Here is a 23,422-nt window from a genome sequence, read left to right on the forward strand (position 1 = left end):
TTTAGTAAGGCATTTGACAAGGTTCCTCATGGAAGGTTGATCAAGAAAGTTCAGTCACTCAGCATTCAAGATGAGGTAGTAAATTGGATTAGTCATTAGCTTTGTGGGAAAAGCCAGAGACTGGCGAGAGATGGTTGCCTTTCTGACTGGAGGCCTGTGCTTAGTGGAGTGCCACAGGGATTGGTGTTGGGTCCGTTGTTTGTCATTTATATCAATGATCTAGATGATAATGTGCTTAACTGAATCAGCAAATTTATGGATGACACCAAGTTTGGGGGTATAGTGGACAGTGAGGAAGACTATCAAAGCTTGCAGTGGGATCTGGACCCAGGATCTTATAAAAGTGGTAGATGGGATTTAATGCAGACAGTTATGAGGTGTTGCTCTTTGACAGAACCTACTAGGATAGGTCTTACACAGTGAATGATAGGCTACTGAAGAGTTGGTAGAATAAAGGGATCTGGGAGTACAGGTCCATAATTCATTGAAAGTGTATGGTTATGTACTTTGGCAGAAGAAATAAATGGGCAGACTATTATTTAAATGGGGAGAGAATTCAAAGTTCTGAGATGCAACAGGACTTGGGAGTCCTCGTGCAGTATACCCTTAAGGTTAACCTCCAGGTTGAGTCAGTGGTGAAGAATGCGAATGCAATGTTGGCACTCATTTCTAGAGGAATAGAGTATAGGAGCAGGGATGTGATGTTGAGGGTCTATAAGGCGCTGGTGAGACCTCACTTGGAGTACTGTGGACAGTTTTGGGCTCCTTATTTAAGAAAGAATGTGCTGATGTTGGAGAGGGTACAGAGAAGATTCACTAGAATGATTCCGGGAATGAGAGAGTTAACATATGAGGTACGTTTGTCCGCTCTTGGACTGTATTCCTTGGAGTTTAGAAGAATGAGGGGGAACCTCATAGAAACATTTTGAAGGTTGAAAGGCATGGACAGAGTGAATGTGGCAAAATTGTTTCCTATGATGGGGGAGTCTAGTATGAGAGGGCATGACTTAAGGATTGAAGGGCATCCATTCAGAACAGAGATGCGAAGAAATTTTTTTAGCCAGAGGGTGGGGTATCTATGGAATTTGTTGCCATGGGCGGCAGTGGAGGCCAAGTCATTGGGTGTATTTAAGGCAGAGATCGATAAGTATCTGAGTAGCCGGGGCATCAAAGGTTCTGGTGAGAAGGCAGGGGAGTGGGACTAAATGGGAGAATGGATCAGCTCATGACAAAATAGCGGAGCAGACTCGATGGGCTGAATGGCCAACTTCTGCTCCTTTGTCTTATGTGTTATGGAAATTGGCGGCACAGATAGCAAGGGTCGTAAAAAAATCTCTTGGCACATTACCCTTTATAAGTCAAAGTACTGAAGACGGGAGATGGGATATTATGTTGAAGTTGTAGAAGACATTTGGTGAGGAGTAATTTGGAATATTGTGTGCAATTATGGTCACCCACCTTGGTGGCAAGTTGTTGGAGAAGATCCTGAAAGGCAGGATTTATGAGCATTTGGAGAGACTTTATCTGATTAGAGATAGTCAGCATGGCTTTGTCATGGGCAGGTCATACCTTACAAACCTGATTGAATTATTTGAGGATGTAACAAAGCACATGGATGAAGGTAGAGCAGTGGATGTAGTGTATATGGATTTCAGTAAGGCATATTATTAAGGTTCCCCATGCGACGCTCATTCAGAAATTAAGGAGGAATGAGATCCAAGGAGACCTTCTTTTGTGGATCCAGAATTGGCTTGTCCTCAGAGGGCAAAGGTTGGTTGTAGATGGTTTTTATTCTGCATGGAAGTCGGTGACCAGTGGTGTTCTGCAGGGATCTGTTCTGGGACCCTTCCTCTTTGTGATTTTTATAAATGACCTGGATGAAGAAGTAGAAGGATGGGTTAGTAAGTTTGCTGATGTTACAAAGTTTTGGGGTGTTGTGGATAGTCTGGAGGGCTGTCAGAGGTTACAGTGGGACATGGATAGGTTACAGAACTGGGCTGAGAAGTGGCAGATGAAGTCCAACCCAGATAATTGTGAAGTGGCTCATTTTGGCAGGTCAAGTTTGAAGGCAGAATATAGTATTAATGGTAAGACTCTTGGCAGTGTGGAGGATCAGAGGGATCTTGAGGTCCATGCCCAAAGGACATTCAAAGCTGCTGCGTAGGTTAACATTTCTGTTAAGAAGGCGTATGGTGTGTTGGCATTCATCAACCATGGGATTGAGTTCAAGAGCCATGAGGTAATGTTACAGCTATACAAGACGTTGTACTGTGTTCAGTTCTGGTCCCCTAACTACAGGAGGGATGTGGATACTATAGAAACAGTGCAGAGGAGACTTACAAGGGTGTTGTCTGGATTGGAGGGTGTGCCTTATGAGAACAGGTTGAGTGTACTTGGCCTTTTCTCCTTGGAACGACGGAGGATTAGAGGTGACCTGAGAGAAGCGTGTAAGAAGATGAGAGGCATTGATGGTGTGGATAGCCAGAGGTTTTTTTCCCAGGGCTGAAATGGCTAACATGAGGGGCATAGTTTCAAGGTGCTTGGAAGTGGGTACAGAGTGGACGTCAGGGGTAAGTTTTTCACACAGAGAGTGGTGGGTGTGTGGAATACACTGCCGGTGATGGTGGTGGAGGTCGATACAACAGGGTCTTTTAAGAAAAAGCTATGCAGTAGGGAATTTCTAAGGCAGTTTCTAGAGTAGGTTACATGGTCAGCACAAAATTGTGGGCCCAAGGGCTTGTAATGTGTTGTCGATTTCTATATTCTATGTACCTACAGGAAAGATGTAAATAAGGCTGAAAGAGTGGAGAGAAAATTTACAAGGATGTTGCCAGGACTGGAGGACCTCAATGATAAGGAAAGATTGAATAGGTTAGGACTTTATTCCTTGGAACGTTGAAGTTTGAGGGAACATTGATAGAGGTATAGAAAATTATGAGAGGTATAGATAGAGTAAATGCAAGCAGGCTTTTTCCATGAAATTGGGTGGGAATACAACCAGAGGTCATGGGTTAAAAGTAAAAGGTGAAAAATTTTAGAGAAACTTTTTTATTCAGAGCGTGGTGATTGTGTGTCAGCACAAGTGGTGCATGTGAATATTTAAGAGAAGTTTGGATAGGTACATGTACAATAGGGATATGGTCCCAGTGCAGGTCGATACTTTATACTTTATTGTTGCCAAACAATTGAAACTAGAATGTACAATCATCACTGCGATATTTGATTCTGCGCTTCCCGCTCCCTGGATTACAAATCAATAGTAAATATTAAAAAATTAAATTATAAATCATAAATAGAAAATAGAAATATGGAAAGTAAGGTAGTGCAAAAATACCGAGAGGCAGGTCCGGATATTTGGAGGGAACGGCCCAGATCCGGGTCAGGATCCGTTCAGCAGTCTTATCACAGTTGGAAAGAAGCTATTCCCAAATCTGGCCGTACGAGTCTTCACGCTCCGAGCCTTCTCCCAGAGGGAAAAGGGATGAAAAGTGTGTTGGCTGGGTGGGTCGTGTCCTTGATTATCCTGGCAGCACTGCTCTGACAGCGTGCGGTGTAAAGTGAGTCCAAGGACGGAAGATTGGTTTGTGTGATGTGCTGTGCCGAGTTCATGATCTTCTGCAGCTTCTTTCGGTCTTGGACAGAGTAGGCAGTTTAAATAGTTCACGATTAGATGGGACGAAGGGTCAGTTACTGTGCTGTACTCTTCTACGTTCCATGTAATAGATTATATAAATTGTCACAGGGGATCTGGCATGCTACTCCTACTTACCACATTACTAAAGGGATTTTTTTTAACCCTGGACAAAATATTAAGGAATAACAAAGACTATCCTTGGGTGGGTGACACTCTGGTACAGCTGCTGCATGGCTCCAGTAACCCAGGTTTGTTCCCTACCTCTTAGCATGACATCTTCATGACCGTGTGGGCTTTGTCTGCTACTCCAGTTTCCTATCTCATTCCCAAAGATATGCTTGCAGATTCCACTCAGTGGTCTCTTTATTAGGTATAGGTGAGTACATGGTAACGTGGCCACAGGAGTGGAACCCGGTATGGTCTCCTGTTGCTGTAGTCCATCAACCTCAGTGTGTGGTGCATTCAAAGATGCTCTGTTGTAACACATGGCTATTTGCCTTTTTGCCAGCTTGAACTAGTCAGGTCATTTTCCTCTGGCCTCTTTCATTAACAAGGTGTTTTCACCCACAGAACTGCTGCTCAGTGGATTTTTTTGTTGTTTTTTTGTGTGAAAATTCCATGAAATTACCAGTTTCTGAGATACACAAACCACCCTATCTTGCACCAACAATTATTCCATAGTCAAAGTCATTTAGATCACATTTCTTCCCCATTCTGAACATTCTGAACAACAACTGAACCTCTTGACCATGTCTATGTGTATTTATGCATTGACTTGCATAAACATTGTCCAGAATTGCCAGAATTTTCCATAGGGTCCTTTGTTCTACCACAGCCTCCAGTGTGTCCAGTTTGACTCCTGTAACAGAACCAGCCTTTCTAATCAGTTTATTGAGCCTGTTGGCATCACCTCTGTTGATGCCATTGTCCCAGCACACCACTGCATCAAAGACTGGTGGCCAAAAAGCTCAATTTTAGTTTCATCAGAACATAGAACCTTCTTCCAGGTGACTTCAGAATCTCCAACATGCCTTCTGGTAAACTCTAGCAAAGTTTTCTTGTGAGTTTTTTTCAACAGTGGCTTTCTCTTTGCCATTCTTCCATAAAGCTGCGACTGGTGAAGTACCTGGGCAACAGCTATATGTGAAGTCTCTCCCATCTCAGCCACTGAAGCTTGTAACTCATCCAGCGTTGTCATAGGTCTGTTGCTGGCCTCCCTCACTAATCCCCTTCTTGCACGATCACGCAGATTTTGAGGACTGCCTGCTCTGAGCAGATTTACAGCTGTGCCATATTCTTTCCATTTCTTGATGATTGACTTAACAGTACTCCAAGGGATATTCAGTAACTGGAAATTTTCTTGTATCCATCTCCTGACATGTGCTTTTCAATAAACTTTCTGCGGAATTGCTTGGAGTGTTCTTTTGTCTTATATTGTAGCTTTTGCCAGGATACTGACTCACCAGCAGTTGGATCTTCCAGATACAAGTGTATTTTTACTACAGTCAATTGAAACACATTGACTGCATATGGTGATTGCCATTTAATTAATTATGTGGCTTCTAAAACCAATTGGCTGCACCAGTGATGATTTAGTGTGACATTTTAAAGGGGGTGAATACTTATGCAATGAATTAATTTGTCTTTTATATTTGTAATTAATTTAGATCACTTTGCAGAGATCTGCTTGCACTTTGACATAAAAGAGTCTTTTTCTGTTGATCCGTGACAAAAAGCCAACTTAAATCCACTGTGATTCAATGTTGTAAAACCATAAACCATGAAAACTTCCGGAGGGGGGAAGTGAATACCTTTTATAAACATTGTATATAAAGAGTGAAAGAAAGGTGTGAGTGGATATTGGAGTGCTGGAAAATGATTCTGGAGAGCTGGAGAGGTAGTAATGGGAGACAAAGAAATGATGAAAGAACTTGATAAATATTTTGCAATCAATCACCACTGTGTTAAGACACGTCTAGTATGCCAGAAATTCGAGAGTGTCAGGGGGCAGAAGTGCGTGACATTGCTATTACTAAGGAGAAGGTGCTTGAGAAGCTGAATGATCTGAGGGTAGATAAGTCACCTGGGTCAGATGGATTACACCCCAAGTTTCTGAAGGAGGTAGTTGAAGAGATTGTGGAGGCATTTGTAAAGAATCACTAGGTTCTGGAAAATCGTAAAAGGAAGGAAGGCGGAAGCAGAAATTGTAAAAAAAAAAGTACGGATGCAGAAGAAAGGAAATTTTAGGCCAGTAAGTCTGATTTCATTGGTTGGGAAGATGTTGGAGACCATTAACAGGAATGAGATTTTGGCTAATTGGAGGTGCGTGATAAAGTGGTCCAAAGCTGACATGTTTCCTTACGGGGAAATCTTGCCTGATCGTTCTGGTAGAATTCTTTTAGGAAATACTAGGTAGGGTAGACAAAGGAGAGTCAGTGGATGTGGCTTGTTTTGATTTTCAGAAGGCTTTTGAAGCTGGTATTATAGGAAAGGTACCAACATGGATAGAAGATTGGTTGATGTGCAGCAGGCAAAGAGTTGAAATAAAGGGGGCCTATTCTTGCTGGCTGCTGGTGACTAGTGGTATTCTGCATGGGCTGGTATTGTTATCACTTCATTTCATGTTATATATCAACAATTTGGATGACAGGATCAATGGATTTATGGCCAAGTTTGCAGAATGTACAAAGATAGGTTAAGGGCCAGGTAGTATTGAGGAAGCAGGGAGTCTGCAGAAATATTGGGAAAATGTGCAAAGAAATGGCAGATGGAATATAATATAGTATATATATATAATATAGTATAGTATATGGTCATGCAGTTTTGTAGAAGGAGTAAAGGCATAGACTATTTTTCTAAACAGGGAGAAAATTTAAAAATTAGAGGTGCAAAGGGACTTGTGAGTTCTCCTACAGGATTTCCTAAAGGTTAATTTGCAGATTGACTCAGTGGTAAGCAAGACAAATGCAATGTTAGCATTCATTTCAAGAGGAGTGGAATATTAGACCAAGGATGCAATGCTGAGGTTTAGTAAGACATTCATCAGACCACACTTGGAGTATTGTGAGCAGTTTTAGGCCCCTTACCTTGGAAAAGATTTGCTGGCATTGGAGAAGATCCAGAGGAGGTTTATGGGAATGAAAAGGTTAATATATGAGGAGTGTCCGAGGGCTCTGGGCCTGTTCTCACTGGAGTTTAGAAGGATGAGGGAGGGATCTCATTGAGACCTAATGAATATTGAAAGGCCTAGACAGAGTGGATATAGAGAGGATGTTTCCTATTGTGGGTGAGTCTAGGACCAGAGGCCACAGTCTCAGAATATAGGGGCGTCCATTTAGAACAGAGACGAGGATGAACTTCTTTATCCAGAGAGTGGTGAATCAGAAAAATTCATTGCCAGTGATGGCTGTGGAAGCCAGTTCATTGGGTATATTTAAAGCAGACGTTGATATGTTCTTCGTGGCAGGCCAGGCAGCATCTCTAGGAAGAGGTACAGTCGACGTTTCAGGCCGAGACCCTTCGTCAGGACTAACTGAAAGAAGAGCTAGTAAGAGATTTGAAAGTGGGATGGGGAGGGGAGATCCAAAATGATAGGAGAAGACAGGAGGGGGAGGGATGGAGCCAAAAGCTGGACAGTTGATTGGCAAAGGGGATATGAGAGGATCATGGGACAGGAGGCCCAGGAAGAAAGAAAAAGTGGGGGGGGGAACCCAGAGGATGGGCAAGGGGTATAGTCAGAGGGACAGAGGGAAAAAAAGGAGAGAACAAGAAAGAATGTGTGTATAGAAATAAATAACGGATGGGGTGCGAGGGGGAGGTGGGGCATTAGCGGAAGTTTGAGAAGTCAATGTTCATGCGATCAGGTTGGAGGCTGCCATGACGGAATATAAGGTGTTGTTCCTCCAACCTGAGTGTGGCTTCATCTTTACAGTAGAGGAGGCCGTGGATAGACATGTCAGAATGGGAATGGGATGTGGAATTAAAATGGGTGGCCACTGGGAGATCCTGCTTTCTCTGGCGGACAGAGCGTACGTGTTCAGCGAAATGATCTCCCAGTCTGCGACGGGTCTCACCAATATATAGAAGGCCACATCAGGAGCACCGGATGCAGTATATCACCCCAGCCGACTCACAGGTGAAGTGTCGCCTCATCTGGAAGGACTGTCTGGGGCCCTGAATGGTGGTAAGGGAGGAAGTGTAAGGGCATGTGTAGCACTTGTTCCGCTTACAAGGATAAGTGCCAGGAGGGAGATTGGTGGGGAGGGATGGGGGGAACGAATGGACAAGGGAGTTGCGTAGGGAGCGATCCCTGTGGAAAGCAGAGAGGGGGAGGGAGGGAAAGATGTGCTTAGTGGTGGGATCCCCTTGGAGGTGGCGGAAGTTACGGAGAATAATATGTTCTCCCCCTCCACCTCACACCCCATCCATTATTTATTTATATACACACATTCTTTTTCTTTTTCTCTCTTTCCTTTTTCTCCCTCTGTCCCTCTCACTATACCCCTTGCCTATTCTCTGGGTTTTCCCTCCCTCCCCTTTTTCTTTCTCCCTGGTCCTCCTGTCCCATGATCCTCTCATATCCCTTTTGCCAATCAACTGTCCAGCTCTTGGCTCCATCCCTCCCCCTCGTGTCTTCTCCTATCATTTTGGATCTCCCCCTCCCCCTCCCACTTTCAAATCTCTTACTAGCTCTTCTTTCAGTTAGTCCTGATGAAGGGTCTCGGCCCAAAACATCGACTGTACCTCTTCCTAGAGATGCTCCCTGGCCTGCTACATTCACCAACAACTTTGATGTGTGTTGCTTGAATTTCCAGCATCTGCAGGATTCCTCGTGTTTGCATTGATATGTTCTTGGTTTGTCAGAGTGTCAATGATTATCGGGAGAAGGCTTGAGAATGGGGTTGAGGGGAGTAATAAATCAGCTATGATAGAATAGTGGAGCAGACGCAATGGGCCAAATTGCTTAATTCTGCTCCTATGTCTTATGCTTGCAAGCTTTTATGCATTGAGTTGCTGGCAGTTGATCAGCTAATTAGATGTTGGCATTAACAAGCAGGTGTACAGATGTACCTAATAAAATGGCCACTGAATATCAGTAAAATGTCAATATTTCAAAATCTTTTAAGGATTTTTGCCCACTTTTGGACCAGCGTGGATCAATCTATATGGCTCCTCCCATAATTATAGCCTGATGGATGACAATCAGGAGCTCAACGAAGGCTTTCGAGAAGGTGTATCATTCAGGGGCCGTCTTCTGATTGAAATTACTGTGGAGATTCTGTCAGCAGGGTCTGCTGATCCCAAATTCTCAAAGATAGCAAAGGACTTGAAGGCTATGCCCAAAGAATTGAAATCGAGAAAAGTTCAGAAGACATCTTGCATCGAAGAAGATTCCAAGCTTTCCAGCTCTACTGAGCAGTCAGATTCGACTGAAGTTGAAGTGGAATCAGTAAAGCCTTGTACATGGGTTTGTTTACTATCAATATTTCTTCCATGTTAATTCAAGGAAATTGCTTATCAAATATTGGATGGGCAAGATGAAATGATCACGGAGAAGTTGTTTCCTACAGTGGGTGAGTCTAGTCCCGGGGGCACAGCCTCAGAATAGAAAGACTTCTCTTTAAAATAGAGATGAGGAGGAATTTGTTTAGAAAGTAAGTAGTGAATATGTGGAATTAATTGACACAGATAACTGCAAAGGCCAAGTCATTGGATATATTTAAAGCAGAGGTTGATAGGTTCTTGATTAGTATGACATCAAAGGTTACAGGGAGAAACATAGAAACGTAGAAAACCTACAGCACAATACAGGCCCCTTGGTCCACAAAGTTGTGCCAAATATGTCCCTACCTTAGAAATTACTAGGGTTACCCCCAGCCCTCTATTTTTCTAAGCTCCATGTATCTATCCAAAAGTCTCTTAAAAGACCCTATCATATCCACCTCCACCACCGTTGCCAGCAGCCTATTCCACGCAGTCACCACTCTCTGCATAAAAAAACTTACCCCTGACATCTCCTTTGTACCTACTCCCAAGCACTTTAAACCTGTGCCCTCTTATGGCAGCCGTTTCAGCCCTGGGAAAAAGCCTCTGACTATCTACATGATCAATGCCTCTCATCATCTTATACACCTCTATCAGGTCACCTCTTATCCTCCGTCACTCCAAGGAGAAAAGGTTGAGTTTACTCAACCTGTTTTCATAAGACATGTTCCCAATCCAGGCAACATCCTTGTAAATCTCCTCTGGACCCTTTCTATAGTTTTCACATCCTTCCTGTAGTGAGGCGATCAGAACTGAGCACAGTACTCCAAGTGGGGTCTGACCAGGGTCCTATATAGCTGCAACATTACTTCTTGGCTCCTAAATTCATTTCACGATTGATGAAGGCTAATAAATTGTATGCCTTCTTAACCATAGAGCCAACCTGCGCAGCTGCTTTGAGCGACCTATGGACTCGGACCCCAAAATCCCTCTGATCCTCCACACTGCCAAGAGTCTTACCATTAGTGTTATATTCTTCCATCATATTTGACCTACCAAAATGAACCACTTCACACTTATCTGGGTTGAACTCCATCTTCCACTTCTCAGTCCAGTTTTGCATCCTATCACTGTCTCGCTGTAACCTCTGTCAGCCCTCCACACTATCCACAACACCTCCAACCTTTGTGTCATCAGCAAACTTACTAACCCATCCCTTCACTTCCTCATCCAGGTCATTTATAATCATCACGAAGAGTAAGGGTCCCAGAACAGATCGCTGAGGCACCCCACTGGTCACCAACCTCCATGCAGAATATGACCCTTCTACAACCACTCTTTGCCTTCTATGGGCAAGCTAGTTCTGGATCCACAAAGCAATGTCCCTTTGGATCCCATGCCAGCTTACTTTCTCTATAAGCCTTGCTTAGGGTACCTTATCAAATGCCTTGCTGAAATCCATATACACTACATCTACAGCTCTTCCTTCATCAATGTGTTTAGTCACATCCTCAAAAAATACTATCAGGCTCGTAAAGCACGACCTGCCCTTGAAAAAGCCATGCTGACCATTCCTAATCATATTATGCCTCTCCAAATGTTCATAAATCCTGCCTCTCAGAATCTTCTCCATCAACGTACCAACCACTGAAGTAAGACTCACTGATCTATAATTTCTGTGCTATCTCTACTCCCTTTCTTGAATAAGGGAACAACACCCGCAACCCTCCAATCCTCTGGAACCTCTCCCGTCCCCATTGATGATGCAAAGATCATTGCCAGAGGCTCAGTAATCTCCTCCCTCACCTCCCACAGTAGCCTGGGGTACATCTCATTCGGTCCTGGTGACTTATCCAACTTGATGCTTTCCAAAAGCTCCAGTACATCCTCTTTCTTAATATCTACATACTCAAGCTTTTCAGTCCACTGCAAGTCATCACTACAATCACCAAGATCCTTTTCCATAGTGAATACTGAAGTAAAGTATTCATTAAGTACCTCTGCTATTTCCTCTGGTTCCATACACACTTTCCCACTGTCACACTTGATAGGTCCTATTCTTTCACATCTTATCCTCTTGCTCTTCATATACTTGTAGAATGCCTTGGGGTTTTCCTTAATCCTGCCCGCCAAGGCCTTCTCATGGCCCCTTCTGGCTCTCCTAATTTCCTTCTTAAGCTCCTTCCTGTTAGCCTTATAATCTTCTAGATCTCTAACATTACCTAGCTCTCTGAACCTTTCATAGGCTTTTCTTTTCTTCTTGACTAGATTTACTGCAGCCTTTGTACACTACGGTTCCTGTACCCTACTATAACTTCCCTGTCTCATTGGAACATACCTATGCAGAATGCCACACAAATATTGGAGCAAGAAGACTGTGAGAGGAACCAGCTAAGGATCTTTGGAGCGAAGGCATTTTACTACTCAGGGTAAAGAGAGGCCAGACTGTGCAGCACGTGACATCAGCCAGTAGAGCGCGAAAAATTTAAAAAGAAGACCGCCATATCCAGTGGGCAGCCTTCGGAGTGGGTTTTGGCAGTAACGGGATGAGGTGAGGTAGGTTTACTGTGTCAATTGCGGGAAGGAAGAATGTGTGTGAGGCCGGTTTTCTGTGCTTGGTGTCAGATATGGGAAGTCCTGGAGTTGCCCAGCCTCCCGGACGGCTATATCTGCACCAGGTGTGTCGAGGCTGCAGCTCCTAAGGGACTGCGTTAGGGAACTGGAGTTGCAGCTCGATGACCTTCGTCTGGTCAGGGAGAGCGAGGAGGTGATAGAAATGAGTTATAGGCAGGTGGTCGCACCGGGACCACAGGAGACAGACAGGTGGATGAAGGTCAGGAGAGGGAAGGGGAAGAGTCAGGTACTAGAGAGTACTCCTGTGGCTGTACCCCGTAACAATAAGTACTCCTGTTTGAGTACTGTTGGGGGAAGCAACAGTGGCCGTGCCTCTGACACAGAGTCCGGTCCTGTGGCTCAGAAGGGTAGGGATAGGAAGAGGAAGGCAGTAGTGATAGGGGACTCTACATTAAGGGGGTCAGACAGGCTATTCTGTGGATGTAGGAAAGAAACTAGGATGGTAGTTTGCCTCCCAGGTGCCAGGGTCCAGGATGTTTCAGATCGCGTCCAAGATATCCTGCTGTGGAAGGGAGAACAGCCAGAGGTCGTGGTACATATTGGTACCAATGACATAGGTAGGAAAAGGGAAGAGGTCCTGAAAACAGACTACAGGGATTTAGGAAGCCAGTTGAGAAGCAGGACCTCAATGGTATTAATCTCGGGATTACTGCTTATGCCACGTGATAGTAAGTATAGGAATTGAATGAGGTGGAGGATAAATGCACGGCTGAGGGATTGGAGCAGGGGGCAGGGATTCAGATTTCTGGATCATTGGGACCTCTCTTGGGGTACGTGTGACCTGTACAAAAAGGATGGGTTGCACTTGAATCCCGGGGGACCAATATCCTGGTGGGGAGGTTTGCTAAGGCTACTAGGGAGAGTTTAAACTAGAATTGTTGAGGGATGGGAACTAAACTGAAGAGTCTGGGGAAGAGGCTGTTGGATGACAAACAGAGAAAGCTTGGAGACAGTGTCTGAGGGAGGATAAACAGATGATAGAGAAGGGACGTGCTCAGACAGACAGTTTGAGATGTGTCTATTTTAATGCAAGGAGTATTGTGAACAAAGTGGATGAGCTCAGAGCATAGATCAGTACTTGGAGCTATGATGCGGTGGCCATTACAGAGACTTGGATGGCTCAGAGAGAGGAGTGGTTACTTCAAGGTTTTAGATGTTTCAGAAAGGACAGGGAGGGAGGCAAAACATGTGGGGGCGTGGCACTGTTGATCAGAGATAGTGTCATGGCTGCAGAAAAGGTGGATATCGTGGAGGGATTGTCTATGGAGTCTCTGTGGGTGGAGGTTAGGAAGAGGAAGGGGTCAATAACTCTACTGGGTGTTTTTTGTAGGCCGTCCAACAGTAACAGGGATATCGAGGAGCGGATAGGGAAACAGATCCTGGAAAGGTGTAATAATAACAGAGTTGTCGTGGTGGGAGATTTTAATTTCCCAAATATCAATTGGCATCTCCCTAGAGTGAGGGGTTTAGATGGCGTGGAGTTTGTTAGGTGTGTTCAGGAAGGTTTCTTGACACAATATGTAGATATGCCTACAAGAGGAGAGACTGTACCTGACCAGTGGGAGAGCATTTTGGAGATAGTGATCATTATTCTATCTCCTTTACAATAGCATTGGAGAAAGATAGGAACAAACAAGGTAATGTTAGAGATCTAGAAGATTATAAGGCTAACAGGAAGGAGCTTAAGTAGGAAATTAGGAGAGCCAGAAGGGGCCATGAGAAGGCCTTGGCAGGCAGGGTTAAGGAAAACCCCCAAGGCATTCTACAAGTATGTGAAGAGCAAGAGGATAAGATGTGAAAGAATAGGACCTATCAAGTGTTACATTGGGAAAGTGTGTATGGAACTGAAAGAAATAGCAGAGGTGCTTAATGAATACCTCACTTCAATATTCACTATGGAAAAGGATCTTGGTGATGTTTTAATTCTGTGGTCAGGTTACATTTCAAAAAAATCAAACATAATGTATTCCAGCATCTGTCTCTTAACATTTCACAATATCCGGATGATAGGGTTCATTTTAATCTGAATAAAATAATTGTCTTGGGGAAAAATGAAGTTAAGTGCCTTTTAAAAGGTGACTTGACTGTTGAATGAAATTATAGAAATTATAGAAAACTATTTTGTCTGGGATGTTGCTTTTTAGAAACACGAGCAATTGTGCAGATGCTGGAAATCTGAGGCAACACACACAAAACGCTGGAGGAACTCAGAAGGTCAAGCAGCAGCTAGGGAGGGAAATAAACGCTCAGCAAGTATAGATTTTTCCTCTGGAACTGTATCTATGACATCTTCTAAGTACCTCTTTTTGTGTCTTTTCTCAGATCGACGAAGACACTGTCCAATGTTTCCTTCTGTTCGGCACCTTTTTTGAAGCAACAATGATTGACAGGAAGCTTGGTGAAAAGCCAATCAGTTTTGAGATATCATTAGGTAAGGACATACAGTCAGGTTTCCATGACTTACAACAACTGACGATTAAATGTAGACTATTCTATTTGTCTTGAGAGTTCTCTTCCATAATCCTGATCCCAGTTTACATACCACCAGCAGCTGATTATAAGCAAGCACTGGTAAAACTGCACGATACAGTCTGGAAACAAGAAACGGCCCATCCCGACACATTTCAAATTATAGTCAGTGACTTTAATGAGGCCTGTTTGAAGAAAACCTTGCCCATTAATCACCAGCACGGAACCTGCTGCACCAGAGATCCCAAAACACTAGACCACTGCTACTTTACGATATGAATCATTCCTTCCCGAGACCACATTTTGGCAGGTTGGATCATGTGGCTATTCTACTACGACCTGTATACAGACCGAGCTTAAAGACCAAAGATCAAGACAACCAAGAGTTGTCATGGGAGGTTGAGGAATGGTTAAAAGATTGCCTTGAGTCATTGAAATGGGTCATGTTTAAGAATTCATCAGTGACTACACCAGGGTCGAAACTGATTTTATTAAAACAGCTGTGGATGAACATGTCCCCACGAAATCATTCTGGGTTTTCCCCGATCAGAAGTCCTGGATGAACAATGAAATCTGGAAGCAGCTGAGAGCCAGATCAGAGGCATTCAAGGCTGGAGAACAAGAATGCTACAAGAGGTGCAGGTATGATCTCCAGAAAGCCATCTCTAGGCCAAGTGGAGATTCAGGACTAGACTGGAATCAACTAGGGATGCTCAACAGCTATGGCAAGGTTTGAATGCCATAACCTCTGACAAAGCCAAATCCTGTGACATAGGGGACAGCAGAACTTCACTTCCAGATGAGCTCAATGCCTTCTATGCTCCTTTTGACCACCAGAACATGAAAAACCATCATGCAAACCGATGTCTCCCAATGATCCTTTGATCTCAGTATCTGAAGATGATGTGCCAGCTGCCTTCAAGAGAGTGAATCCAAGAAAAGCATCCATTCCGAATGGAGAACCTGGCCGAATACTGAAGACCTGTGCTGCCAAACTGGCTGGTGTACTCACGGAAATCTTCAACCTCTCTCTCTGGCAGTGTGTGGTCCCACCTACTTCAAGCAGGCTTCAATTGTACTGGTGTCCAGGAAGAATGTGTTAACTTAGATGACCATCACCCAGTGGCACTTACATCCATGGTGATGAAGCATTTTGAAAGGCTGTTGATGAAACTTACCAGCTCCTGTCTGGATGGTGACTTGGATCCACTCCAATTTACTTACCGAAACAATAGGTCTAAAGCAGATCTTGTTGTCTCTTCACACAATCCTGGCACATCTGGACAGCAAAGATGCATACATCAGGATGCTCTTTATCGATTACAGCTTGGCATTTAACACCCTCATCCCCTTAAAACTAATCAGTAAACTCCAAGACCTTGGCCTCAATAGCACCTTGTGCAATTGGATCCAGGATTTCCTTTCTTGTAGACCCCAGTCAGTTCTGATTGGCAAAAGCATCTCCTCCACAATCTCCATCAGCAAGGAGCACTGCAGGGACGTTTACTTAATTCCCTGCTCGACTCGCTTTACACCTGTGACTGTGTGGCTAAGTACAGCTTCCACATCATATACAAGTTTGATGATGACATCGCTGTTGTGGGCTGTATCAAAGAGAGAGATGAATCAGCATACAGGAGGGAGATTGAAAGCTTGGCTGAGTGGTGTAATAACAACAATCTCTCACTCAATGTCAATAAGACCAAGGAACTGATTGTAGACGTTAGAAGATGGAAACCTGTGGTCCATGAGCCAGTAATTATCGAAGGATCAGAGGGGGAGAGGGTCAGTACCTTTAAATTCTAGGGTAGCACTATCCCAGAGGACCTGCCCTGGACCTATTATATAAATATTACTGCGAAGAAAGCTCGACAGTTCCTCTACTTTCTCAGGAAGGATCTGCGAAGATTCAGCATATCATCAAAAACCTTGGCAAACCTCTATAGGTGTGTGGTGGAAAGTGTGTTGACTGGTGGCATTACAGCCTGGTATGGGAACACCAATGCCTTTGAGTGGAAAATCATAGTGGATTCGGCGCAGTACATCACAGGTAAAACCCTCCCAACCGTTGAGCACATCTACATGAACATTGCTGTGGAAAAACAGAATCAATCATTAAAGATCTTTAACACCCAGGCCATGCTCTTTTCTTGCTGCTGCCATCAGGCAGAAGGTGCAAGAGCCTCAGGACTCACACCACCAGGTTCAAAAACAGTTACTACCCCTCAGTCATCAGGGTCTTGAACAAAAGAGGATAACTACACTCACTTAAGGACTCTGTTATATTGTTATTTTGAGCAATAAAGAAAGGGAAGCTAGGTTATGAAAATAAACTAGCACAAAATATAAGAATGGATAGTAAAAGTTTTTATAATTATATAAAGCAGAAAAGGGTGGCTAAAGTGAATATAGGTCCCTTGGAGGATGAAAAGGGGAAATTGATATTGGGTAATGGGGAAATGGCTGAGGCTTTGAATGACTATTCTGTGTTGGGCTTCATGGTGGAAGATGCATCTAACATACCAAAGGGAGATGTTATGGATGTGATGGGAGGTGAGAACCTCGATACAATAGCTAATCACTAAGGAGATAGTGCTGAGCAAATTTGTGGGACTGAAGATAGATAAGTCCCCTGGTCCTGATGGAATGCATCCCAGGCAACTGAAAGAAATGGGAGAAGTTATAGTAGAGATTTTGGTGATAATTTACCAAAATTCTCTGGACTTTGGGCAGGTCCTGGCAGATTGCAAGACGGTAAATATCATGCCACTGTTCAAAAAAGGATGTAGGCAAAAGGCAGGTAACTATAGGCCAGCTAGTTTAACATCTGTAGTTGGGAAATTGCTTGAAGCTATCATTAAAGAAGAAATAGCGAGGTACCTGGAAAGAAATTGATCCATCAGGCAGACGCAGCATGGATTCAGCAAAGGCAGGTCCTGTTTGACAAACTTACTGTAATGAGTGCAGTGGATAGAGGGGAACAGATGAATGTTTATTTACTTGGATTTCCAGAAGGCGTTCGATAAGGTGCCACATGAAGGAATTATCCATAAGATAAGGATGCATAGAGTTGGGGTTGATGTATTAGCATGGACAGAGGATTGGTTAACTGACAAAAAGCAGAGAGTTGGGATAATGGGTGTTACAATCAGTGGTGAGTGGTGTGCCGTAGGGGTCAGTGCTGGGCCCACAACTGTTCATTAACGATCTGGAAGAGGGGGCTGAGTGTAGTGTATCTAAGTTTACTGATGGTACTAAATTGAGTGGAAAAGTAAATTGTGCAGAAGATATAGATAGGTTAAGTGAGTGGGAAAGAGTCTGGCATATGGAGTACAATGTTGGTAAATGTGAGGTCATCCACTTTGGAAGGAAAAATGAAAGAGCAGATTATTATTTAAATGGTAAAAAATTGCAGCATGCTGCTGTGCAGAGGGTCTTGGGAGTGCTTGTGCATGAATCACAGAAGGTTGGTTTGCAGGTGCAGCAGGCTATCAAGAAGGCAAACGGAATGTTGGCCTTCATTGCGAGAGGGATTGAATTTAAGAGCAGGGAGGTCATGCTGCAGCTGTACAGGGTACTGGTGAGGCCACACCTGGAGTACTGCATGCAGTTCTAGTCTCCTTACTTGAAGAAAGGTATACTGGCTTTGGAGGTGGTGCAGAGGAGGTCCAGAGCTGAAGGGGTTAGACTATGAGGAGAGATTGAGTCGCCTGCTATTCGGAATTCGGAAGAATGAGCAGAAATCTTATTGAAACATATAAAATTATGAAAGGGATAGATAAGATAGGGGCAGGAAAGTTGTTTCCACTGGTAGGTGAGACTAGAACTAGAAGACATAGCCTCAAGATTCGGGAGAGTAGATTTAGGACGGAGATGAGGAGGAAATAATTTTCCCAGAGAGTGGCGAATCTGTGGAATTCTGTGCCCAATAAAGCAGTGGAGGCTACCTCAGTAAATATATTTAAGACAAGGTTGGATAGCTTTTTGCATAGTAAGGGAATTAAAGGTTATGGAGAAAAGGCAGGTAGGTGGAGATGAGTCCATGGCCAGATCAGCCATGATCCTATTGAATGACGGAGTAGGCTTGTTGGGCCAGACGGCCAACTCCTGCTCTTATTTCTTAGGTTCTTATGCTTGATATTTATTGCTATTTATTTATATCTGCATTTGCACAGTTTGTTTACAGTTTATAGTTCCTGATGTTTACAGTTTACAGTTACAGTACTGTCCTATAGATTTGCTAAGTATGCCTGCAGAAAATAAATCTTATGGTTGTATATGGTGACAGGTATGTACTCCGATAATCAACTTTACCTTGAACTTCATATAATCACTTCAACTAGCTTGCCCAGTCAATGATTAGTTACATCACCCAGCATTCAGTCTACAATGAGCATCTTTCGAGTCTTTGACGTGAATAAATGTTAATAGCAAAAGATTGTGATAGTTGTAAAATCTCTCCCATTATACTCTTCCCCAGTGAGTCAAATATTTCAAGACAAATATTGGTGGGCAAATTTTTGGCTCTGGAATGTGTGGTGATATTTGCGAGTTGCCCCCAGCAAATATCATGTTGCATGTTAATGTAAACATTCAAGGATGTAATGCTGAGGCTTTATAAGGAATTGGTCAGACCACACTGGCAGTATTGTTAGGGCTCCTTATCTAAGAAAAGATATTCAGGCATTGGCCAGGGTCCAGAGAAGTTTCTTGAGAAAGATCACAGGAATGAAAGGTCTAATATATGTACGAGAAGTGTTTGATGGCTCTGCTCCCATGCTCACTGGAGTTTAGAAGAAGGGGGTGGGGGGGGATCTCATTGAAACCTATGGAATACTGAAAGGTCTGGATAGTGTGAACATGGAGAGAATGATTCCTATAGTGGGTCAGTCTAGGACCAGAGGGCACAGCCTCAGAATAGAGGGGCATCCATTTAGCTGAGGAGGAATTTCTTTAGCCAGGGTGTGGAGAATATTATGGCTGTGGAGGCCATCATTGAGTATATTTAAAGGTTCTTGATTAGTCAGGATGTCAAAGCTCACAGAGAGAAGGCAGGGGAATGGGGTTGAGAGGGATAATAAATCAGCCATAATGGAATGGCAGAGCAGACTCAATGGGCTGAATGGCCTAGTTCTGCTCTATGTTTTATGGTCTTATGGTCTTATTTCACTGTATGTTTCGATGTGCATGTGATAAATAAATTTAAATCTTGAATCTTGAATTTATTTAGAGATACAGGAATAGGCCCTTCCAGCCCATGAGCCTGTGCTGCCCAAGTACCCCCATGTGACCAATTAACCCACTAACCGGTACATCCATGGAATATGGGAGGAAATCAGAACCACATGGCGGCTGGGAGAATGTAGAAATTCCTTGGAGAGAATGGTGGGAATTGAACCCAGGTCACTGGCATTGTGATAGTGTTACGCTAAACCATTGATTTCTGATGGGGGCAGTTACATGTCCTAAGGGGGCGTTATGGGAAATAGAAGTTGTCAGAGCGGGGTGTTCAAGATTCTTGGGGGTGGTGGTAAGCATCACCCTAACTATGGCACTATTATTCTGAGACCTTATGTGACCAGTCAATCGCCCTAAGTGAAATAGTATAAAGGCAGCTTGCCGAACACCAGTTGTGACTTGACCGACAGGTTCTGATCTGAATCCTTGTCAAAGTAATTTTCATTGTTGTGACTGTCTTCATCTTGGCCTCGCTGTTCCTTTGCATGCTGCTACCATTGTTCCGTCCATTTCAATTCACTGCCGTTGCCAACATCCGATAGGCATTTCCAGTTTGTGTTAATTTTTTATTTTAATTTAGCCCCGTTAATGATGGATAAATATGTATAGCGTAATCTCTAAGTCTGAAGGCAGAGAAGCCTTGAATTCTAATCCTGCTAAGAAACAGAAACTACAGAAAATGCATCAATACAACATTACAGTCTGTTCCTGTCAGATCAACGATGCCCCATGTCTTATTTGTAATACTATACTGTCTAATGAAGCCGTGAAACCATCAAGATTGCAGGAACACTTCTGTAAAAGACACCCTGGGAAGGCTACTTATGGTAGTTCCAGAAGATGAAAGAAGCATTTGAAAAGTGTTCCACACTCGAGGTATTTGCCGAGAAAGCTAAAAATAACCTTGATAGCGGTCTTCATTGCTTTTTATAACATTTCCAAAATGAAAGCAAAATGTGGAAAATCTCACACAATTGGTGAAAGATTAATAATGGCCATTGTATCAGAAGTGTTCACCACTGTTCTCAAATGGATACCAGTATTTTAAAATCAATTCCTCTAATAACTCCGTAGCTTATCATCTTAATGAAATGAATGAGGACAAATTGGTATCAGAGCTACAAAAAACTAAATTTAGGAGACAACGAGGCATTGCTAATGGCATATGTATGGTTTATCAAAAATGGAAAAGTTTATGAAGAGATTCTTTTTTAAAAAAAGTTAAAAACAAATATCAATGGAGAATCAATCTACGACAAGCTCAAACTGTATATTGCGGATAAAGAAGATTAGGGAAATGATCTCTTGTGCAACAGATAGAGCAATATACATGACAAGTCACCATGCTGGTTTAGTGGCATTTTTGAGAAAAGAAATTCTAAGTCTTTTTGCAATCCATTATGTAATACATCGTCAACAATCAAAAACCTCAGCCAGTGACTCTTCTTAAGCATGACTCTTATAATATTTGCTATCACCAAAATTAAAGATCATCCATTAAATAGTGGAATATTTCACAGTTATGCCTAGATAACATGGAGAGTTTTGAATGCTTGCCTCTTCAAACTGAAGTGCATTGGCTGTCCAAAGGCTGCTGTTTACACTGGTTGAATTTTTGCTTAGACAAGAGCTTAGGAAACATGATTGAACTTCTATGTGGAGATGTGGTGTACCAAGCCAATCTCTATGACAAAATGAACATTCTAAATATGAAACTGCAGGCTGAGAATTTCAATCTAATCCAGGTAAAAAGAGCAGTGTTCACTTTTATTGGAAAATTAGAAATATATAAGCAAAACATTGAGAAAAGAATGTTCTCACAGTTTCCCTGTATGGAAAGTATGGCACTCTCTTTCACAGACAGTGATATGCAAGAGTACTGCTTAGACCTGCAGTCATGGTCTGGACTGAACGATCTGGAAATTCCGGACTGGGTAATTAACCCTTTTCTTTGCAAGGTGGAAGGACAGGAAGAGAGCTTGCAAAATGAAATTATTGAAATTCAGAATGAACAAGCAAAAATGCTTTTCAAAAATGTCGGCTTTTGTGGTATGTGGCTACACTGTCATATGAAGTTTCCTGGTCTTTGGAGAAGAGCCAGATTTCATTGCATTTCCATCCTCCTACCTTATTGAAAGAGTCTTCAGTGCAGTGAACCACATACTCACAAAAAAATAGAAACTGTTTGGACACTGTTACATGTGCAGGGCTTAAGGATTTTGCTGTCACAACTTAAACAAGATATTTCAACTCTTGCTAAAACCCATCAAGAACAAGGATTGCATTGATATCAAAGCTGCTGTACAGTGCACAGGTCCTGTGTAAACTAGGTTTAAAGACAAATAAAAAGTTAAAGCAGAATAATTTTTCTCATGTTAGCATATGATAAACATGTTTTTACATTATGGGGGTGTCAGAAAGTGTATTGTGCCTAAGAAGGGCATTGGCAAGTATGAAGATGCAGGTGTGAAAATGGTTTAGAGGGGTGTTGGGCTAAAAAAGTTTGGGAACACTGTGCTAATCGCTACACTACTGTGCTGCCCATTCCACTCTGATCCACTCTTCCTTTGCCTACTGTTTCTCATCTGTTTATTCTCCTGTGCAAACAATTCCGAGAGAGCAGCAGGTGGTGGGAATAAAATCTATAACCAAACTTGGAAGTAAACCATTCGAAATCTAATGTAATTTCATCTTTCCACGTCACTCCTGAAATGGGTTTCTTGGTTATAAGTATTATATGCTCTGCCATTCTGTTGTTGATATATCATCCCTTTTAACCCAACTCTCCTGCCTTCTCCCCGTAACCTCTGACACCCTAACTAATCAAGAACCTGTCAACCTCCACTTTAAATATACTCAGTGGCTTGGCCTCTAGCAATAACTGGTTTATTTGCTGTTGATTGTGAACTCAGAGGTAAAAGTTTGCTAAATTTGATGTGGAAGTGTGTTTCTATTTTAAGAACAGAATGAGGGCCTGATGGAAAATGGCTTTACGTTCCAAGAGAAAATCATTGAAAACAAACTCATGGAAATAGATGGGGGTAGATTTAGGTCACATAAACACGAGAAGATGGTTAACCAGTTGGCCTGGAGGAGAGCAGAAAGTTATCTGTGGCTTCTGTTTTCACAGGGAATTATGGGAACATTATAGATAGAGCCGCACCATCTACACCAAGCAAAAAGTGGTCAGCAGGTGCAAATGAAGAGGAATCTACATCTCTGCTGCATGCCATTGGATCAGATCAAGCCTTGGAATCTGATAGTCCAGTTACCAAACCTGTGAAGCCCCTGATAATGGAGGGCAATAGGTAATTGATAAAATTCTACTACAACAATGTGAAGAAAAACATAAGACATAGGAGCAGAATTAGGCTATTTGGCCCTTTGAATCTGCTCTGTCATTCAATCATTACTGATTTATTTTCCCTCAGACTCCTTCTTCAGCCACCTACCGACTCCCAGCTTCTCACTTTATCCCCCTCCACCACCCACCCACCTTGCTGTTCACCTGGTTTCACTACACCTGCCAGCTATTACTCTGCCCCTCTCCCCATTTATAAAACTATAAGACCGTAAGACATAGGAGCAGAATTAAGTCATTTGGCCCATCAAGTCTGCTCCACTATTTCATCATGATTGATTTATTTTCCCCTCAGCCTCATTCTTCAGACTTCTCCCTGTAACCTTTGACATCCTTCCTAATCAAGAAGCTATCAATCTCTGCTTTAAATATGATGTGACCTGACTGTGACAATGAATTCCACAAATTCTCCACCCTCTAGCCTAAAGAAATTCCTCCTCATCTCTGTTCTAAAGGGACATCCTTGTATTCTGAGGCTGGGCCGTGTGGTCCAAACCTCTCCCACTATTGGAAACATCTTCTCCATATCCACTCTTACACTAGGTGAAAATGATTCCACCAGCCAAGAGTGACAAACCAACTAAATCAAAATATTGGTGCCT

General features: G+C 42.9%; 1 protein-coding gene across 1 annotated transcript in view; it reads left to right on the plus strand.

The window, feature by feature from the left end:
* Positions 1-23,422, plus strand: part of fer1l6 (fer-1 like family member 6) — a 395,360-nt gene that overhangs the window by 112,071 nt on the left and 259,867 nt on the right. The window contains exons 11-13 of the mRNA XM_063059547.1: positions 8,761-9,101; positions 14,075-14,183; positions 22,590-22,767. Coding sequence (XP_062915617.1) covers positions 8,761-9,101; positions 14,075-14,183; positions 22,590-22,767 — 628 coding nt within the window. The remainder of the gene's footprint in view (positions 1-8,760; positions 9,102-14,074; positions 14,184-22,589; positions 22,768-23,422) is intronic.

Source organism: Mobula hypostoma, chromosome 9 (genome assembly GCF_963921235.1).
Source record: "Mobula hypostoma chromosome 9, sMobHyp1.1, whole genome shotgun sequence".
Lineage (NCBI taxonomy): Eukaryota > Metazoa > Chordata > Chondrichthyes > Myliobatiformes > Myliobatidae > Mobula > Mobula hypostoma.